This window comes from Pseudophryne corroboree, chromosome 8, assembly GCF_028390025.1.
Source record: "Pseudophryne corroboree isolate aPseCor3 chromosome 8, aPseCor3.hap2, whole genome shotgun sequence".
Taxonomy (NCBI): domain Eukaryota; kingdom Metazoa; phylum Chordata; class Amphibia; order Anura; family Myobatrachidae; genus Pseudophryne; species Pseudophryne corroboree.
This window is the reverse complement of record NC_086451.1, coordinates 481962111-481982984: the sequence shown is the minus strand read 5'-3', so window position 1 is coordinate 481982984 and position 20874 is coordinate 481962111. Positions and strand designations below refer to the sequence as shown.

Below are 20874 nucleotides of genomic sequence, written 5' to 3'. Positions count from 1 at the left end.
AGCACTCTGCAACCAACACAGGAGGGACACCCTTGTTCTTGGTGACAGGGTTATCCGCTGATGCATCTGAAGATGCGACCCGGACCATTTGTCCAGCAGGTCCCACTGGAAAGTTCTTGCGTGGAATCTGCCGAATGGGATTGCTTCGTAGGAAGCCACCATTTTACCCAGAACCCTTGTGCATTGATGCACTGAGACTTGGCTCGGTTTTAGGAGGTTCCTGACTAGCTCGGATAACTCCCTGGCTTTCTCCTCCGGGAGAAACACCTTTTTCTGGACTGTGTCCAGGATCATCCCTAGGAACAGAAGACGAGTCGTCGGAACCAGCTGCGATTTTGGAATATTGAGAATCCAATCGTGCTGCCGCAACACTACCTGAGATAGTGCTACACCGACCTCCAACTGTTCCCTGGATCTTACCCTTATCAGGGAATCGTCCAAGTAAGGGATAACTAAAATTCCCTTCCTTCGAAGGAATATCATCATTTCGGCCATTACCTTGGTAAAGACCCGGGGTGCCGTGGACCATCCATACGGCAGCGTCTGAACTGATAGTGACAGTTCTGTACCATAAACCTGAGGTACCCTTGGTGAGAAGGGTAAATTTGGACATGAAGGTAAGCATCCTCGATGTCCCGAGACATCATGTAGTCCCCTTCTTCCAGGTTCGCAATCACTGCTCTGAGTGACTCAATCTTGAATTTGAACCTCTGTATGTAAGTGTTCAAAGATTTTAGATTTAGAATCGGTCTCACCGAGCCGTCCGGCTTCGGTACCACAACAGTGTGGAATAATACCCCGTTCCCTGTTGCAGGAGGGGTACCTTGATTATCACCTGCTGGGAATACAGCTTGTGAATGGCTTCCAAAACTGTCTCCCTGTCAGAAGGAGACATCGGTAAAGCCGACTTTAGGAAACGGCGAGAGGGAGACGTCTCGAATTCCAATTTGTACCCCTGAGATATCACTGAAGGATCCAGGGGTCTACTTGCGAGTGAGCCCACTGCGCGCTGAAATTCATTGAGACGGGCCCCCCACCGTGCCTGATTCTGCTTGTAAAGCCCCAGCGTCATACTGAGGGCTTGGCAGAGGCGGGAAAGGGTTTCTGTTCCTGGGAACTGGCTGATTTCTGCAGCCTTTTTCCTCTCCCTCTGTCACGGGGCAGAAATGAGGAACCTTTTGCCCGCTTGTCCACGAAAAGACTGCGCCTGATAATACGGCGTCTTCTCATGTTGCTTCCAAATGCCGTTTGGAATCCGCATCACCTGACCACTGTCGTGTCCATAACCCTCTACTGGTAGAAATGGACAAAACACTTAGACTTGATGCCAGTCGGCAAATATTCCGCTGTGCATCACGCATATATAGAAATGCATCTTTTAAATGCTCTATAGGCAAAAATATACTGTCCCTATCTAGGGTATCAATATTTTCAGTCAGGGAATCCGACCACGCCAACCCAGCACTGCACATCCAGGCACAAGCTGAGTAGCCGGCTGTCTCATGTCAACCACTGTCTTTTATACAGAGCTGACACTGTCACGTAATTCCTTCCAACAGTTCATCCACTCAGGTGTCGACCCCCTAGGGGGTGACATCACTATTACAGGCAATCTGCTCCGTCTCCACATCATTTTTCTCCTCATACATGTCGACACAAACGTACCGACATACAGCACACACACAGGGAATGCTCTGATAGAGGACAGGACCCCACTAGCCCTTTGGGGAGACAGAGGGAGAGTTTGCCAGCACACACCAGAGCGCTATATATATACAGGGATAACCTTATATAAGTGTTTTTCCCCTTATAGCTGCTGTATCTTTAATACTGCGCGTAATTAGTGCCCCCCCTCTCTTTTTTAACCCTTTCTGTAGTGTAGTGACTGCAGGGGAGAGCCAGGGAGCTTCCCTCCAACGGAGCTGTGAGGGAAAATGGCGCCAGTGTGCTGAGGAGATAGGCTCCGCCCCCTTATCGGCGGCCTTATCTCCCGTTTTTCTATGTATTCTGGCAGGGGTTAAATGCATCCATATAGCCCAGGAGCTATATGTGATGCATTTTTTGCCATCCAAGGTGTTTTTATTGCATCTCAGGGCGCCCCCCCCCAGCGCCCTGCACCCTCAGTGACCGGAGTGTGAAGTGTGCTGAGAGCAATGGCGCACAGCTGCAGTGCTGTGCGCTACCTTGTTGAAGACAGGACGTCTTCTGCAGCCGATTTTCCGGACCTCTTCTGTCTTCTGGCTCTGTAAGGGGGCCGGCGGCGCGGCTCTGGGACCCATCCATGGCTGGGCCTGTGATCGTCCCTCTGGAGCTAATGTCCAGAAGCCTAAGAAGCCCAATCCACTCTGCACGCAGGTGAGTTCGCTTCTTCTCCCCTTAGTCCCTCGATGCAGTGAGCCTGTTGCCAGCAGGTCTCACTGAAAATAAAAAACCTAAAACTAAACTTTTCACTAAGCAGCTCAGGAGAGCCACCTAGTGTGCACCCTTCTCGTTCGGGCACAAAATCTTAACTGAGGCTTGGAGGAGGGTCATAGGGGGAGGAGCCAGTGCACACCAGGTAGTTCTAAAGCTTTACTTTTGTGCCCAGTCTCCTGCGGAGCCGCTATTCCCCATGGTCCTTACGGAGTCCCCAGCATCCACTTAGGACGTTAGAGAAAACTAATTTCAGGACTTTACGGATACCTGCCCCCCCATTAAGCACTGCAGCGGAGCATGTATGACACGGACAGACACGCTGACCACTATGTAACTAAGGAGCGGAACACTGCAGGAGGATCAACACAGATCAAACGTTTTATATCTGCGTCCAGTGATGTCCCAGAATCCAAACCTAACGTCCTCAGCAAAGGCCGTACATGTAAAGGATACAGCATGCTATATTCATTTATAGAGTATCTATACCACTAGTAATGGCATTCTATTCAGTCTATACTATTAATACCATATAACGTATGACAGAGATTTATCCGGCCTCGGTGCACCATCTGGCAGGACAGGGCGTGCAGTCATTCGCACAATGGTAATGTAGTTAATCGTTTGTGACGTTTCTTTCCCCATTATACTGAATGTCACGTTGCATTTGCAGCTTGAGAATTAATGAGGAGCTCCCTGTCTGTTGGCCCTTTTTGTTTTCTTTTTGCAGTAATTTACTTTTAATACATTTTCTTGCAGGGGCGTGTGGACATACGGAGTCACTTTCAAGGACACCGTGTACACATATGCTTTGCACTGATGTGCTAATCGCACGCGTGGCTCTTACTAAGCTAGTGGAGCGCCACACCTCCCACCATAAAGGTGCACCTGCATACTGCTATAGGAAAACGCTTTCATAGAACAACTAGCCAGAGACATAAGCTAACATTTATTACCAGCGAATGATAAGGAGATGTGGGTGACACACCCACTGACACACCCAGTCAGGGCGTTTCCTCGCCCCACCTTTCACTTACGCCTTACAGTTTATACAATGCTGCTGACAAAATCACTGGAAGTATTTTTAGCCCATAATATCCTCCTGAGTTTAGGGCCCTGCAGCTGGGGTCTCGCACTGAAAACCCCCTTTTAAATCATTTAATGGATCAATGATGTATAAGCCTTGTGGACAGGTCGTGACATCGTAGGACAGAGAGGAGGAAGAGATTTCATTAAAGACACAGTAATAGGCCCAAGCACCTTACAGGAGATGTGCAAGTATAGCTGGGAAGATAATAAGGAAATATCTAACCAATAATTAGAGAGTGCGTGTGTGGTGTTACTTTAATGACTTTTCCAAAGACAGACTGCTTGGAATCCAAAACTTTCCCAGCACTTGTGAATACGGCTCCTAAGAGGTACGTGTAGAGGTGTTTATGCCGCACACAGAGTCGCGAGGCTGGTTCAAATATATCAGCAGTAAACATCTCTACGATAGGAGCATCAGCCCCTCTCCCCACGTGGTATGGTCCTACAACACACACACCTGCTCCGACCACCGCTGTGGCAGATGAATCAATCCCGAGCATCACAGAGAATTGAATAGGCTTCTCCCAAATAGTAACAATCCAACATCAGAGAACACTCAGATCATCATTAAACCCTCCTTCTACTTTGGGCTCCGCAGAACCCTGCAGGCAGATACCCTGACCATCCACTGATCATACACCAGTCCTAGATTAGCTCTACTGACGGGAGACTGTGACCTGTGATCCTCTAACCAACACGCCACAGCCCTCCGGTCAGGGATGGCAGGGGATTAGGTTGAGCCTAAGAGGGGTTGCTGAAACATTTGTAAAACCCAGCTATCAATCACACTGTGTTACCGCAACACTACCACTAACTTACTCCGAAATGAAGGGCTCAGAGAAAAAGTGGCACATGCCACATCAACGTGGCCCATCCAGCAGCTTCTGCCATCTAACTTCCAGCATGGCGGCATGTGCCTATGTCTCACCAGCACCAATCCCTGGTGTTATATCTCAAGACATGGCTAGTTGAAAAGTGAAAAAGTAATTTTGTGCCTCTTTTCCACTGAGCCCCTCTATTCAGTAAGGCGATCTTCAGCAATGATACCGGCATTCATTCTGACCAAGTGACCGGAGGAACCCCCTGTAATACAATCACACTGCGCGTAAAGCCGCGGCGATCTTACAGAGATTGTGCGACACTGTAATACGGACACTGGCGGCACAAGTTATGGTAGAAAAGCAGATAGTTACCTCTTTGGATAGCCGCGTGAAGACATCTCCTCCCCTGAGAAAGTCCAGAATCAGGTATAATTTCCCTTCTGTCTGAAAGGCTGGAAACATAAAGAGACAGAGAGGAAATGTTACAGCTGCCGCACTGTCCTGGCTGAAACAGATGGGCGGCCGTCCTGTGCCTCGTATACTCCTAACACACACGTCACAGAAGGCAGAAGGGGCAGAGCTTCCCCGCAGCGTCTCTAAGTGCAACGTTCTGAAATGATTATTTCCTATACATATAGAATTGCTTTCAGGGGTTATTGCTATGGCAACTAAACAGCGGCAGAAATTACAGTGACAGTAACCAGACGCTTACGGGGCGGTTCCATCCAGGAGGATGTGCCGCAATCACTGCTGCCTACCTATGAAGAGGCGTAGCGATGTTGCTTGGCGCAATGTGCTGCTGCGGGACGGCACATCGCAGCCAACAAGCTGACGTGACTGCCCCTTTCATTTACCGGTGATGCGCTGTCAAACATCCCCCTGATCAGCTGAGCACATATCCGGCTGAATATGACTGGCGGTGCTGCTAGGTGTGATCTGCGGCACAATAAACGCATCAAAGTAAAAGCCTCCTAATTACATAATAGTAATTGAAGAAACAGTTGTAGGGACGCCAGCAGCGATTCAGCTGTACCGCACGACATACAGCGCATGGATCACCGGCGCACACAGACCACACCCACAAACGCCAGGAGTAAGCGATTCCCATTTAGCGTAATGTCTGAAAGTTCCTCCCTGTGCGGCAATTCTCTGGCTGGAAAACCTCAGTGGTCGCATTCCCTCACAGGACAGGGAGAACCGCATTCACCACTCTGCAGTATATGATTATTACTGAGACGCTTAATGAGCAGCTTAGAGGAATGATAGCCAATACTCACCATAGTGCAACTTTACAATAAATGGATGGTTTACTTCCACCAGGATATCGCGCTCCATCTTCGTACGGACTCGGTCTCTTACTGCACAGAGAAAAAACACGAAAAGGAGGAGGTTATAGGTCTGACATTAATTCACAACAGATAAAAACTGATCATATACACATAAAGCACCTACACGGATGCTAATGTATGCTGTATGATGGGAATGCCCAGATGCAGCCTCCTCATATACTGAGGCTAATGTGTACTGTATGATGGGAATGCCCAGATGCAGCCTCCTCATACACTGAGACTAATGTATGCTGTATGATGGGAATGCCCAGATGCAGCCTCCTCATATACTGAGACTAATGGATACTGTACGATGGGAATGCACAGATGCAGCCTCCTCATACACTGAGGCTAATGTGTACTGTATGATGGGAATGCCCAGGTGCAGCCTCCTCATACACTGAGACTAATGGATACTGTATGATGGGAATGCCCAGATGCAGCCTCCTCATACACTGAGACTAATGTATGCTGTATGATGGGAATGCCCAGATGCAGCCTCCTCATACACAGACTAATGTGTACTGTATGATGGGAATGCCCAGATGCAGCCTCCTCATACACTGAGACTAATGTATGCTGTATGATGGGAATGCCCAGATGCAGCCTCCTCATATACTGAGACTAATGGATACTGTACGATGGGAATGCACAGATGCAGCCTCCTCATACACTGAGGCTAATGTATGCTGTATGATGGGAATGCCCAGATGCAGCCTCCTCATACACAGACTAATGTATACTGTATGATGGGAATGCCCAGATGCAGCCTCCTCATACACTGAGGCTAATGTATACTGTATGATGGGAATGCCCAGATGCAGCCTCCTCATATACTGAGACTAATGGGTACTGTATGATGGGAATGCCCAGATGCAGCCTCCTCATACACTGAGGCTAATGGGTACTGTATGATGGGAATGCCCAGATGCAGCCTCCTCATACACTGGGACTAATGTATGCTGTATGATGGGAATGCCCAGATGCAGCCTCCTCATACACAGACTAATGTATGCTGTATGATGGGAATGCCCAGATGCAGCCTCCTCATACACTGACTAATGTATACTGTATGATGGGAATGCCCAGATGCAGCCTCCTCATACACAGACTAATGTATGCTGTATGATGGGAATGCCCAGATGCAGCCTCCTCATACACTGAGGCTAATGGATGCTGTATGATGGGAATGCCCAGATGCAGCCTCCTCATACACTGAGACTAATGTATACTGTATGATGGGAATGCCCAGATGCAGCCTCCTCATACACTGAGACTAATGTATACTGTATTATGGGAATGCCCAGATGCAGCCTCCTCATACACTGAGACTAATGTATACTGTATGATGGGAATGCCCAGATGCAGCCTCCTCATACACTGAGACTAATGTATACTGTATGATGGGAATGCCCAGATGCAGCCTCCTCATATACTGAGACTAATGGATACTGTACGATGGGAATGCACAGATGCAGCCTCCTCATACACTGAGACTAATGGATACTGTACGATGGGAATGCCCAGATGCAGCCTCCTCATACACGGAGGCTAATGGATACTGTATGATGGGAATGCCCAGATGCAGCCTCCTCATACACTGAGACTAATGGATGCTGTATGATGGGAATACCCAGATGCAGCCTCCTCATACACTGAGGCTAATGTATACTGTATGATGGGAATGCCCAGATGCAGCCCCCTCATACACTGAGACTAATGGATGCTGTATGATGGGAATGCCCAGATGCAGCCTCCTCATACACTGAGGCTAATGGGTGCTGTATGATGGGAATGCCCAGATGCAGCCTCCTCATACACTGAGGCTAATGGATGCTGTATGATGGGAATACCCAGATGCAGCCTCCTCATACACCAAGACTAATGGATACTGTATGATGGGAATACCCAGATGCAGCCTCCTCATACACTGAGGCTAATGTATACTGTATGATGGGAATGCCCAGATGCAGCCTCCTCATACACTGAGGCTAATGGATACTGTATGATGGGAATACCCAGATGCAGCCTCCTCATACACTGAGGCTAATGTATACTGTATGATGGGAATGCCCAGATGCAGCCTCCTCATACACTGAAGCTAATGTATACTGTATGATGGGAATGCCCAGATGCAGCCTCCTCATACACTGAGGCTAATGTATACTGTATGATGGGAATACCCAGATGCAGCCTCCTCATACACTGAGGCTAATGGATACTGTATGATGGGAATGCCCAGATGCAGCCTCCTCATATACTGAGACTAATGTATACTGTATGATGGGAATGCCCAGATGCAGCCCCCTCATACACTGAGACTAATGTATACTGTATGATGGGAATGCCCAGATGCAGCCTCCTCATACACTGAGACTAATGTATACTGTATGATGGGAATGCCCAGATGCAGCCTCCTCATATACTGAGACTAATGTATACTGTATGATGGGAATGCCCAGATGCAGCCTCCTCATACACTGAGACTAATGTATACTGTATGATGGGAATGCCCAGATGCAGCCCCCTCATACACTGAGACTAATGGATACTGTATGATGGGAATACCCAGATGCAGCCTCCTCATACACTGAGGCTAATGTATACTGTATGATGGGAATGTCCAGATGCAGCCTCCTCATACACTGAGGCTAATGGTGCTGTATGATGGGAATGCCCAGATGCAGCCTCCTCATACACTGATGCTAATGGATACTGTATGATGGGAATGCCCAGATGCAGCCTCCTCATACACTGAGGCTAATGGATACTGTATGATGGGAATGCCCAGATGCAGCCTCCTCATACACTGAGACTAATGTATACTGTATGATGGGAATGCCCAGATGCAGCCTCCTCATACACTGAGACTAATGGATGCTGTATGATGGGAATGCCCAGATGCAGCCTCCTCATACACTGAGGCTAATGTATACTGTATGATGGGAATGCCCAGATGCAGCCTACTCATACACAGACTAATGGATACTGTATGATGGGAATGCCCAGATGCAGCCTCCTCATATACTGAGGCTAATGTGTACTGTATGATGGGAATGCCCAGATGCAGCCTCCTCATACACTGAGACTAATGTATGCTGTATGATGGGAATGCCCAGATGCAGCCTCCTCATATACTGAGACTAATGGATACTGTACGATGGGAATGCACAGATGCAGCCTCCTCATACACTGAGGCTAATGTGTACTGTATGATGGGAATGCCCAGGTGCAGCCTCCTCATACACTGAGACTAATGGATACTGTATGATGGGAATGCCCAGATGCAGCCTCCTCATACACTGAGACTAATGTATGCTGTATGATGGGAATGCCCAGATGCAGCCTCCTCATACACAGACTAATGTGTACTGTATGATGGGAATGCCCAGATGCAGCCTCCTCATACACTGAGACTAATGTATGCTGTATGATGGGAATGCCCAGATGCAGCCTCCTCATATACTGAGACTAATGGATACTGTACGATGGGAATGCACAGATGCAGCCTCCTCATACACTGAGGCTAATGTGTACTGTATGATGGGAATGCCCAGGTGCAGCCTCCTCATACACTGAGACTAATGGATACTGTATGATGGGAATGCCCAGATGCAGCCTCCTCATACACTGAGACTAATGTATGCTGTATGATGGGAATGCCCAGATGCAGCCTCCTCATACACAGACTAATGTATACTGTATGATGGGAATGCCCAGATGCAGCCTCCTCATACACTGAGGCTAATGTATACTGTATGATGGGAATGCCCAGATGCAGCCTCCTCATATACTGAGACTAATGGGTACTGTATGATGGGAATGCCCAGATGCAGCCTCCTCATACACTGAGGCTAATGGGTACTGTATGATGGGAATGCCCAGATGCAGCCTCCTCATACACTGGGACTAATGTATGCTGTATGATGGGAATGCCCAGATGCAGCCTCCTCATACACAGACTAATGTATGCTGTATGATGGGAATGCCCAGATGCAGCCGCCTCATACACTGAAGCTAATGTATACTGTATGATGGGAATGCCCAGATGCAGCCTCCTCATACACAGACTAATGTATGCTGTATGATGGGAATGCCCAGATGCAGCCTCCTCATACACTGAGGCTAATGGATGCTGTATGATGGGAATGCCCAGATGCAGCCTCCTCATACACTGAGACTAATGTATACTGTATGATGGGAATGCCCAGATGCAGCCTCCTCATACACTGAGACTAATGTATACTGTATTATGGGAATGCCCAGATGCAGCCTCCTCATACACTGAGACTAATGTATACTGTATGATGGGAATGCCCAGATGCAGCCTCCTCATACACTGAGACTAATGTATACTGTATGATGGGAATGCCCAGATGCAGCCTCCTCATATACTGAGACTAATGGATACTGTACGATGGGAATGCACAGATGCAGCCTCCTCATACACTGAGACTAATGGATACTGTACGATGGGAATGCCCAGATGCAGCCTCCTCATACACGGAGGCTAATGGATACTGTATGATGGGAATGCCCAGATGCAGCCTCCTCATATACTGAGACTAATGGATGCTGTATGATGGGAATACCCAGATGCAGCCTCCTCATACACTGAGGCTAATGTATACTGTATGATGGGAATGCCCAGATGCAGCCCCCTCATACACTGAGACTAATGGATGCTGTATGATGGGAATGCCCAGATGCAGCCTCCTCATACACTGAGGCTAATGGGTGCTGTATGATGGGAATGCCCAGATGCAGCCTCCTCATACACTGAGGCTAATGGATGCTGTATGATGGGAATACCCAGATGCAGCCTCCTCATACACCAAGACTAATGGATACTGTATGATGGGAATACCCAGATGCAGCCTCCTCATACACTGAGGCTAATGTATACTGTATGATGGGAATGCCCAGATGCAGCCTCCTCATACACTGAGGCTAATGGATACTGTATGATGGGAATACCCAGATGCAGCCTCCTCATACACTGAGGCTAATGTATACTGTATGATGGGAATGCCCAGATGCAGCCTCCTCATACACTGAAGCTAATGTATACTGTATGATGGGAATGCCCAGATGCAGCCTCCTCATACACTGAGGCTAATGTATACTGTATGATGGGAATACCCAGATGCAGCCTCCTCATACACTGAGGCTAATGGATACTGTATGATGGGAATGCCCAGATGCAGCCTCCTCATATACTGAGACTAATGTATACTGTATGATGGGAATGCCCAGATGCAGCCCCCTCATACACTGAGACTAATGTATACTGTATGATGGGAATGCCCAGATGCAGCCTCCTCATACTCTGAGACTAATGTATACTGTATGATGGGAATGCCCAGATGCAGCCTCCTCATATACTGAGACTAATGTATACTGTATGATGGGAATGCCCAGATGCAGCCTCCTCATACACTGAGACTAATGTATACTGTATGATGGGAATGCCCAGATGCAGCCCCCTCATACACTGAGACTAATGTATACTGTATGATGGGAATGCCCAGATGCAGCCTCCTCATACACTGAGACTAATGTATACTGTATGATGGGAATGTCCAGATGCAGCCTCCTCATACACTGAGGCTAATGGTGCTGTATGATGGGAATGCCCAGATGCAGCCTCCTCATACACTGATGCTAATGGATACTGTATGATGGGAATGCCCAGATGCAGCCTCCTCATACACTGAGGCTAATGGATACTGTATGATGGGAATGCCCAGATGCAGCCTCCTCATACACTGAGACTAATGTATACTGTATGATGGGAATGCCCAGATGCAGCCTCCTCATACACTGAGACTAATGGATGCTGTATGATGGGAATGCCCAGATGCAGCCTCCTCATACACTGAGGCTAATGTATACTGTATGATGGGAATGCCCAGATGCAGCCTACTCATACACTGAGACTAATGGATACTGTATGATGGGAATGCCCAGATGCAGCCTCCTCATACACTGAAGCTAATGGATACTGTATGATGGGAATGCCCAGATGTAGCCTCCTCATACACTGAGGCTAATGTATACTGTATGATGGGAATGCCCAGATGCAGCCTCCTCATACACTGAGACTAATGTATGCTGTATGATGGGAATGCCCAGATGCAGCCTCCTCATACACTGAGGCTAATGGATACTGTATGATGGGAATGCCCAGATGCAGCCTCCTCATACACTGAGGCTAATGGATACTGTATGATGGGAATGCCCAGATGCAGCCTCCTCATATACTGAGGCTAATGGATACTGTATGATGGGAATGCCCAGATGCAGCCTCCTCATACACTGAGGCTAATGGATACTGTATGATGGGAATGCCCTGATGCAGCCTCCTCATACACTGAGGCTAATGGATACTGTATGATGGGAATGCCCAGATGCAGCCTCCTCATACACTGAGGCTAATGGACACTGTATGATGGGAATGCCCAGATGTAGCCTCCTCATACACTGAGGCTAATGTATACTGTATGATGGGAATGCCCAGATGCAGCCTCCTCATACACTGAGACTAATGTATACTGTATGATGGGAATGCCCAGATGTAGCCTCCTCATACACTGAGGCTAATGTATACTGTATGATGGGAATGCCCAGATGCAGCCTCCTCAAACACTGAGACTAATGGATACTGTATGATGGGAATGCCCAGATGTAGCCTCCTCATACACTGAGGCTAATGTATACTGTATGATGGGAATGCCCAGATGTAGCCTCCTCATACACTGAGACTAATGGATACTGTATGATGGGAATGCCCAGATGTAGCCTCCTCATACACTGAGGCTAATGTATACTGTACGATGGGAATGCCCAGATGCAGCCTCCTCATACACTGAGACTAATGTATGCTGTATGATGGGAATGCCCAGATGCAGCCTCCTCATACACTGAGGCTAATGGATACTGTATGATGGGAATGCCCAGATGCAGCCTCCTCATATACTGAGACTAATGGGTACTGTATGATGGGAATGCCCAGATGCAGCCTCCTCATACACTGAGGCTAATGGGTACTGTATGATGGGAATGCCCAGATGCAGCCTCCTCATACACTGGGACTAATGTATGCTGTATGATGGGAATGCCCAGATGCAGCCTCCTCATACACAGACTAATGTATGCTGTATGATGGGAATGCCCAGATGCAGCCTCCTCATACACTGACTAATGTATACTGTATGATGGGAATGCCCAGATGCAGCCTCCTCATACACAGACTAATGTATGCTGTATGATGGGAATGCCCAGATGCAGCCTCCTCATACACTGAGGCTAATGGATGCTGTATGATGGGAATGCCCAGATGCAGCCTCCTCATACACTGAGACTAATGGATACTGTATGATGGGAATGCCCTGATGCAGCCTCCTCATACACTGAGGCTAATGGATACTGTATGATGGGAATGCCCAGATGCAGCCTCCTCATACACTGAGGCTAATGGACACTGTATGATGGGAATGCCCAGATGTAGCCTCCTCATACACTGAGGCTAATGTATACTGTATGATGGGAATGCCCAGATGCAGCCTCCTCATACACTGAGACTAATGTATACTGTATGATGGGAATGCCCAGATGTAGCCTCCTCATACACTGAGGCTAATGTATACTGTATGATGGGAATGCCCAGATGCAGCCTCCTCAAACACTGAGACTAATGGATACTGTATGATGGGAATGCCCAGATGTAGCCTCCTCATACACTGAGGCTAATGTATACTGTATGATGGGAATGCCCAGATGCAGCCTCCTCATACACTGAGACTAATGTATGCTGTATGATGGGAATGCCCAGATGCAGCCTCCTCATACACTGAGGCTAATGGATACTGTATGATGGGAATGCCCAGATGCAGCCTCCTCATACACTGAGGCTAATGGATACTGTATGATGGGAATGCCCAGATGCAGCCTCCTCATATACTGAGGCTAATGGATACTGTATGATGGGAATGCCCAGATGCAGCCTCCTCATACACTGAGGCTAATGGATACTGTATGATGGGAATGCCCAGATGCAGCCCCCTCATACACTGAGACTAATGGATACTGTATGATGGGAATGCCCAGATGCAGCCTCCTCATATACTGAGGCTAATGGATACTGTATGATGGGAATGCCCAGATGCAGCCTCCTCATACACTGAGGCTAATGGACACTGTATGATGGGAATGCCCAGATGCAGCCTCCTCATACACTGAGGCTAATGTATGCTGTATGATGGGAATGCCCAGATGCAGCCTCCTCATACACTGAGGCTAATGTATACTGTATGATCGGAATGCCCAGATGCAGCCTCCTCATATACTGAGGCTAATGGATACTGTATGATGGGAATGCCCAGATGCAGCCTCCTCATACACTGAGGCTAATGGGTGCTGTATGATGGGAATGCCCAGATGCAGCCTCCTCATACACTGAGACTAATGTATACTGTATGATGGGAATGCCCAGATGCAGCCTCCTCATACACTGAGGCTAATGTATGCTGTATGATGGGAATGCCCAGATGCAGCCTCCTCATACACTGAGACTAATGGATGCTGTATGATGGGAATGCCCAGATGCAGCCTCCTCATACACGGAGACTAATGGATGCTGTATGATGGGAATGCCCAGATGCAGCCTCCTCATACACTGAGGCTAATGGACACTGTATGATGGGAATTCCCAGATGCAGCCTCCTCATACACTGAGACTAATGGATACTGTATGATGGGAATGCCCAGATGCAGCCTCCTCATACACTGAGGCTAATGGATGCTATATGATGGGAATGCCCAGATGCAGCCTCCTCATACACTGAGGCTAATGGTGCTGTATGATGGGAATGCCCAGATGCAGCCTCCTCATACACTGAGACTAATGGGTACTGTATGATGGGAATGCCCAGGTGCAGCCTCCTCATACACCGAGACTAATGGATGCTGTATGATGGGAATGCCCAGGTGCAGCCTCCTCATACACTGAGACTTATGTATGCTGTATGATGGGAATGCCCAGATGCAGCCTCCTCATACACGGATGCTAATGTATGCTGTATGATGGGAATGCCCAGATGCAGCCTCCTCATACACTGATGCTAATGGATACTGTATGATGGGAATGCCCAGATGCAGCCTCCTCATATACTGAGACTAATGGATGCTGTATGATGGGAATACCCAGATGCAGCCTCCTCATACACTGAGGCTAATGGATGCTGTATGATGGGAATACCCAGATGCAGCCTCCTCATATACTGAGACTAATGGATGCTGTATGATGGGAATACCCAGATGCAGCCTCCTCATACACTGAGGCTAATGTATACTGTATGATGGGAATGCCCAGATGCAGCCCCCTCATACACTGAGACTAATGGATGCTGTATGATGGGAATGCCCAGATGCAGCCTCCTCATACACTGAGGCTAATGGGTGCTGTATGATGGGAATGCCCAGATGCAGCCTCCTCATACACTGAGGCTAATGGATGCTGTATGATGGGAATACCCAGATGCAGCCTCCTCATACACCAAGACTAATGGATACTGTATGATGGGAATACCCAGATGCAGCCTCCTCATACACTGAGGCTAATGTATACTGTATGATGGGAATGCCCAGATGCAGCCTCCTCATACACTGAGGCTAATGGATACTGTATGATGGGAATACCCAGATGCAGCCTCCTCATACACTGAGGCTAATGTATACTGTATGATGGGAATGCCCAGATGCAGCCTCCTCATACACTGAAGCTAATGTATACTGTATGATGGGAATGCCCAGATGCAGCCTCCTCATACACTGAGGCTAATGTATACTGTATGATGGGAATACCCAGATGCAGCCTCCTCATACACTGAGGCTAATGGATACTGTATGATGGGAATGCCCAGATGCAGCCTCCTCATATACTGAGACTAATGTATACTGTATGATGGGAATGCCCAGATGCAGCCCCCTCATACACTGAGACTAATGTATACTGTATGATGGGAATGCCCAGATGCAGCCTCCTCATACTCTGAGACTAATGTATACTGTATGATGGGAATGCCCAGATGCAGCCTCCTCATATACTGAGACTAATGTATACTGTATGATGGGAATGCCCAGATGCAGCCTCCTCATACACTGAGACTAATGTATACTGTATGATGGGAATGCCCAGATGCAGCCCCCTCATACACTGAGACTAATGTATACTGTATGATGGGAATGCCCAGATGCAGCCTCCTCATACACTGAGACTAATGTATACTGTATGATGGGAATGTCCAGATGCAGCCTCCTCATACACTGAGGCTAATGGTGCTGTATGATGGGAATGCCCAGATGCAGCCTCCTCATACACTGATGCTAATGGATACTGTATGATGGGAATGCCCAGATGCAGCCTCCTCATACACTGAGGCTAATGGATACTGTATGATGGGAATGCCCAGATGCAGCCTCCTCATACACTGAGACTAATGTATACTGTATGATGGGAATGCCCAGATGCAGCCTCCTCATACACTGAGACTAATGGATGCTGTATGATGGGAATGCCCAGATGCAGCCTCCTCATACACTGAGGCTAATGTATACTGTATGATGGGAATGCCCAGATGCAGCCTACTCATACACTGAGACTAATGGATACTGTATGATGGGAATGCCCAGATGCAGCCTCCTCATACACTGAAGCTAATGGATACTGTATGATGGGAATGCCCAGATGTAGCCTCCTCATACACTGAGGCTAATGTATACTGTATGATGGGAATGCCCAGATGCAGCCTCCTCATACACTGAGACTAATGTATGCTGTATGATGGGAATGCCCAGATGCAGCCTCCTCATACACTGAGGCTAATGGATACTGTATGATGGGAATGCCCAGATGCAGCCTCCTCATACACTGAGGCTAATGGATACTGTATGATGGGAATGCCCAGATGCAGCCTCCTCATATACTGAGGCTAATGGATACTGTATGATGGGAATGCCCAGATGCAGCCTCCTCATACACTGAGGCTAATGGATACTGTATGATGGGAATGCCCTGATGCAGCCTCCTCATACACTGAGGCTAATGGATACTGTATGATGGGAATGCCCAGATGCAGCCTCCTCATACACTGAGGCTAATGGACACTGTATGATGGGAATGCCCAGATGTAGCCTCCTCATACACTGAGGCTAATGTATACTGTATGATGGGAATGCCCAGATGCAGCCTCCTCATACACTGAGACTAATGTATACTGTATGATGGGAATGCCCAGATGTAGCCTCCTCATACACTGAGGCTAATGTATACTGTATGATGGGAATGCCCAGATGCAGCCTCCTCAAACACTGAGACTAATGGATACTGTATGATGGGAATGCCCAGATGTAGCCTCCTCATACACTGAGGCTAATGTATACTGTATGATGGGAATGCCCAGATGTAGCCTCCTCATACACTGAGACTAATGGATACTGTATGATGGGAATGCCCAGATGTAGCCTCCTCATACACTGAGGCTAATGTATACTGTACGATGGGAATGCCCAGATGCAGCCTCCTCATACACTGAGACTAATGTATGCTGTATGATGGGAATGCCCAGATGCAGCCTCCTCATACACTGAGGCTAATGGATACTGTATGATGGGAATGCCCAGATGCAGCCTCCTCATATACTGAGACTAATGGGTACTGTATGATGGGAATGCCCAGATGCAGCCTCCTCATACACTGAGGCTAATGGGTACTGTATGATGGGAATGCCCAGATGCAGCCTCCTCATACACTGGGACTAATGTATGCTGTATGATGGGAATGCCCAGATGCAGCCTCCTCATACACAGACTAATGTATGCTGTATGATGGGAATGCCCAGATGCAGCCTCCTCATACACTGACTAATGTATACTGTATGATGGGAATGCCCAGATGCAGCCTCCTCATACACAGACTAATGTATGCTGTATGATGGGAATGCCCAGATGCAGCCTCCTCATACACTGAGGCTAATGGATGCTGTATGATGGGAATGCCCAGATGCAGCCTCCTCATACACTGAGACTAATGGATACTGTATGATGGGAATGCCCTGATGCAGCCTCCTCATACACTGAGGCTAATGGATACTGTATGATGGGAATGCCCAGATGCAGCCTCCTCATACACTGAGGCTAATGGACACTGTATGATGGGAATGCCCAGATGTAGCCTCCTCATACACTGAGGCTAATGTATACTGTATGATGGGAATGCCCAGATGCAGCCTCCTCATACACTGAGACTAATGTATACTGTATGATGGGAATGCCCAGATGTAGCCTCCTCATACACTGAGGCTAATGTATACTGTATGATGGGAATGCCCAGATGCAGCCTCCTCAAACACTGAGACTAATGGATACTGTATGATGGGAATGCCCAGATGTAGCCTCCTCATACACTGAGGCTAATGTATACTGTATGATGGGAATGCCCAGATGCAGCCTCCTCATACACTGAGACTAATGTATGCTGTATGATGGGAATGCCCAGATGCAGCCTCCTCATACACTGAGGCTAATGGATACTGTATGATGGGAATGCCCAGATGCAGCCTCCTCATACACTGAGGCTAATGGATACTGTATGATGGGAATGCCCAGATGCAGCCTCCTCATATACTGAGGCTAATGGATACTGTATGATGGGAATGCCCAGATGCAGCCTCCTCATACACTGAGGCTAATGGATACTGTATGATGGGAATGCCCAGATGCAGCCCCCTCATACACTGAGACTAATGGATACTGTATGATGGGAATGCCCAGATGCAGCCTCCTCATATACTGAGGCTAATGGATACTGTATGATGGGAATGCCCAGATGCAGCCTCCTCATACACTGAGGCTAATGGACACTGTATGATGGGAATGCCCAGATGCAGCCTCCTCATACACTGAGGCTAATGTATGCTGTATGATGGGAATGCCCAGATGCAGCCTCCTCATACACTGAGGCTAATGTATACTGTATGATCGGAATGCCCAGATGCAGCCTCCTCATATACTGAGGCTAATGGATACTGTATGATGGGAATGCCCAGATGCAGCCTCCTCATACACTGAGGCTAATGGGTGCTGTATGATGGGAATGCCCAGATGCAGCCTCCTCATACACTGAGACTAATGTATACTGTATGATGGGAATGCCCAGATGCAGCCTCCTCATACACTGAGGCTAATGTATGCTGTATGATGGGAATGCCCAGATGCAGCCTCCTCATACACTGAGACTAATGGATGCTGTATGATGGGAATGCCCAGATGCAGCCTCCTCATACACGGAGACTAATGGATGCTGTATGATGGGAATGCCCAGATGCAGCCTCCTCATACACTGAGGCTAATGGACACTGTATGATGGGAATTCCCAGATGCAGCCTCCTCATACACTGAGACTAATGGATACTGTATGATGGGAATGCCCAGATGCAGCCTCCTCATACACTGAGGCTAATGGATGCTATATGATGGGAATGCCCAGATGCAGCCTCCTCATACACTGAGGCTAATGGTGCTGTATGATGGGAATGCCCAGATGCAGCCTCCTCATACACTGAGACTAATGGGTACTGTATGATGGGAATGCCCAGGTGCAGCCTCCTCATACACCGAGACTAATGGATGCTGTATGATGGGAATGCCCAGGTGCAGCCTCCTCATACACTGAGACTTATGTATGCTGTATGATGGGAATGCCCAGATGCAGCCTCCTCATACACGGATGCTAATGTATGCTGTATGATGGGAATGCCCAGATGCAGCCTCCTCATACACTGATGCTAATGGATACTGTATGATGGGAATGCCCAGATGCAGCCTCCTCATACACTGAGGCTAATGGATACTGTATGATGGGAATGCCCAGATGCAGCCTCCTCATACACTGAGACTAATGGATGCTGTATGATGGGAATGCCCAGATGCAGCCTCCTCATACACTGAGGCTAATGTATACTGTATGATGGGAATGCCCAGATGTAGCCTCCTCATACACTGAGGCTAATGTATACTGTATGATGGGAATGCCCAGATGCAGCCTCCTCATACACTGAGACTAATGGGTACTGTATAATGGGAATGCCCAGATGCAGCCTCCTCATACACTGAGACTAATGGATGCTGTATGATGGGAATGCCCAGATGCAGCCTCCTCATACACTGAGACTAATGGATGCTGTATGATGGGAATGCCCAGATGTAGCCTCCTCATACACTGAGACTAATGGATACTGTATGATGGGAATGCCCAGATGCAGCCTCCTCATACACTGAGGCTAATGGATACTGTATGATGGGAATGACCATCTCTGGCCTCATGCCACCCCCCACCCCACCCCGTGCCTCTCTGGCCTCATGCCACCCCCCGTGCTTCTCCGGCCTCATGCCACCCTGAGAGTACACAATAATAACGTGTTATGGGCAGGGGCATACTTATAATGAGTGTAGGATGAGCAGTGTCCACACCACTCCTCCTGCACCCACAGACTATACCTCCCTCCCTGCCAACGCTGCAGGAATCACCAGGGAAGTATGAAGGTAAGTTGGTGGCTGGATGAGAGAGCGGGTGGGAGAATATATTGTGCATTATCAAGTAGTGTGTTGTTACTTTTAAGTGGGAGTGTAACCGCCGGAGGAACCCATCTGTACAGTGCATCAGACGACACCGTGCAGTATTATATAACAGTCTGTGTGTACGCTCCTGTCCCGGGAATAACACGACCTGTACGCAGAGCGAATGATTACAGAACTCACCTTTCAGAGAAGCCTTTTTTAATACTTTCATTGCATAAAGTTGTCCAGCATCTGGTCCGATGGTTTTCCGCACGAGAAAAACCTGCAAAAACAAAACCCACACGTTTGAGGACATGTCGCATTACGGATGTTACGCAGGTTACAAGAGTCCTGGAAGTCTGTACACTCCTGATCTCGGGAATAAAGACGCGGCTCTTCTGTAGGTGACATTGGCTGGAATATTCCCCGTTACTGGCCGCCTACAGTACCTGTCACACCGTTATATCGCGCTTACTGGTTGCAGCCGCGCAGGAAGAGATTACGCAGAAAGCAGCACAGCCTAATAGCAGGGTAACAGTTCCGCGCTACGGGCGGTAATAGCAACAGAGTAATTAACGGAACGGTCTCGGTACTGGGGATTAGCAGCA

The 20874-nt window shown here is 48.1% G+C and overlaps 1 protein-coding gene across 1 annotated transcript in view; it reads right to left on the bottom strand.

Annotated features, from left to right (window-relative positions):
• RPS6KA6 (ribosomal protein S6 kinase A6) overlaps positions 1-20874 on the bottom strand; it is a 108943-nt gene that overhangs the window by 43916 nt on the left and 44153 nt on the right. Inside the window, exons 4-6 of the mRNA XM_063938401.1 lie at positions 20468-20549; positions 5600-5680; positions 4695-4774 (exon numbers count right to left, since the gene is read on the bottom strand). Of these exons, the coding sequence (XP_063794471.1) occupies positions 4695-4774; positions 5600-5680; positions 20468-20549 (243 nt within the window). The remainder of the gene's footprint in view (positions 1-4694; positions 4775-5599; positions 5681-20467; positions 20550-20874) is intronic.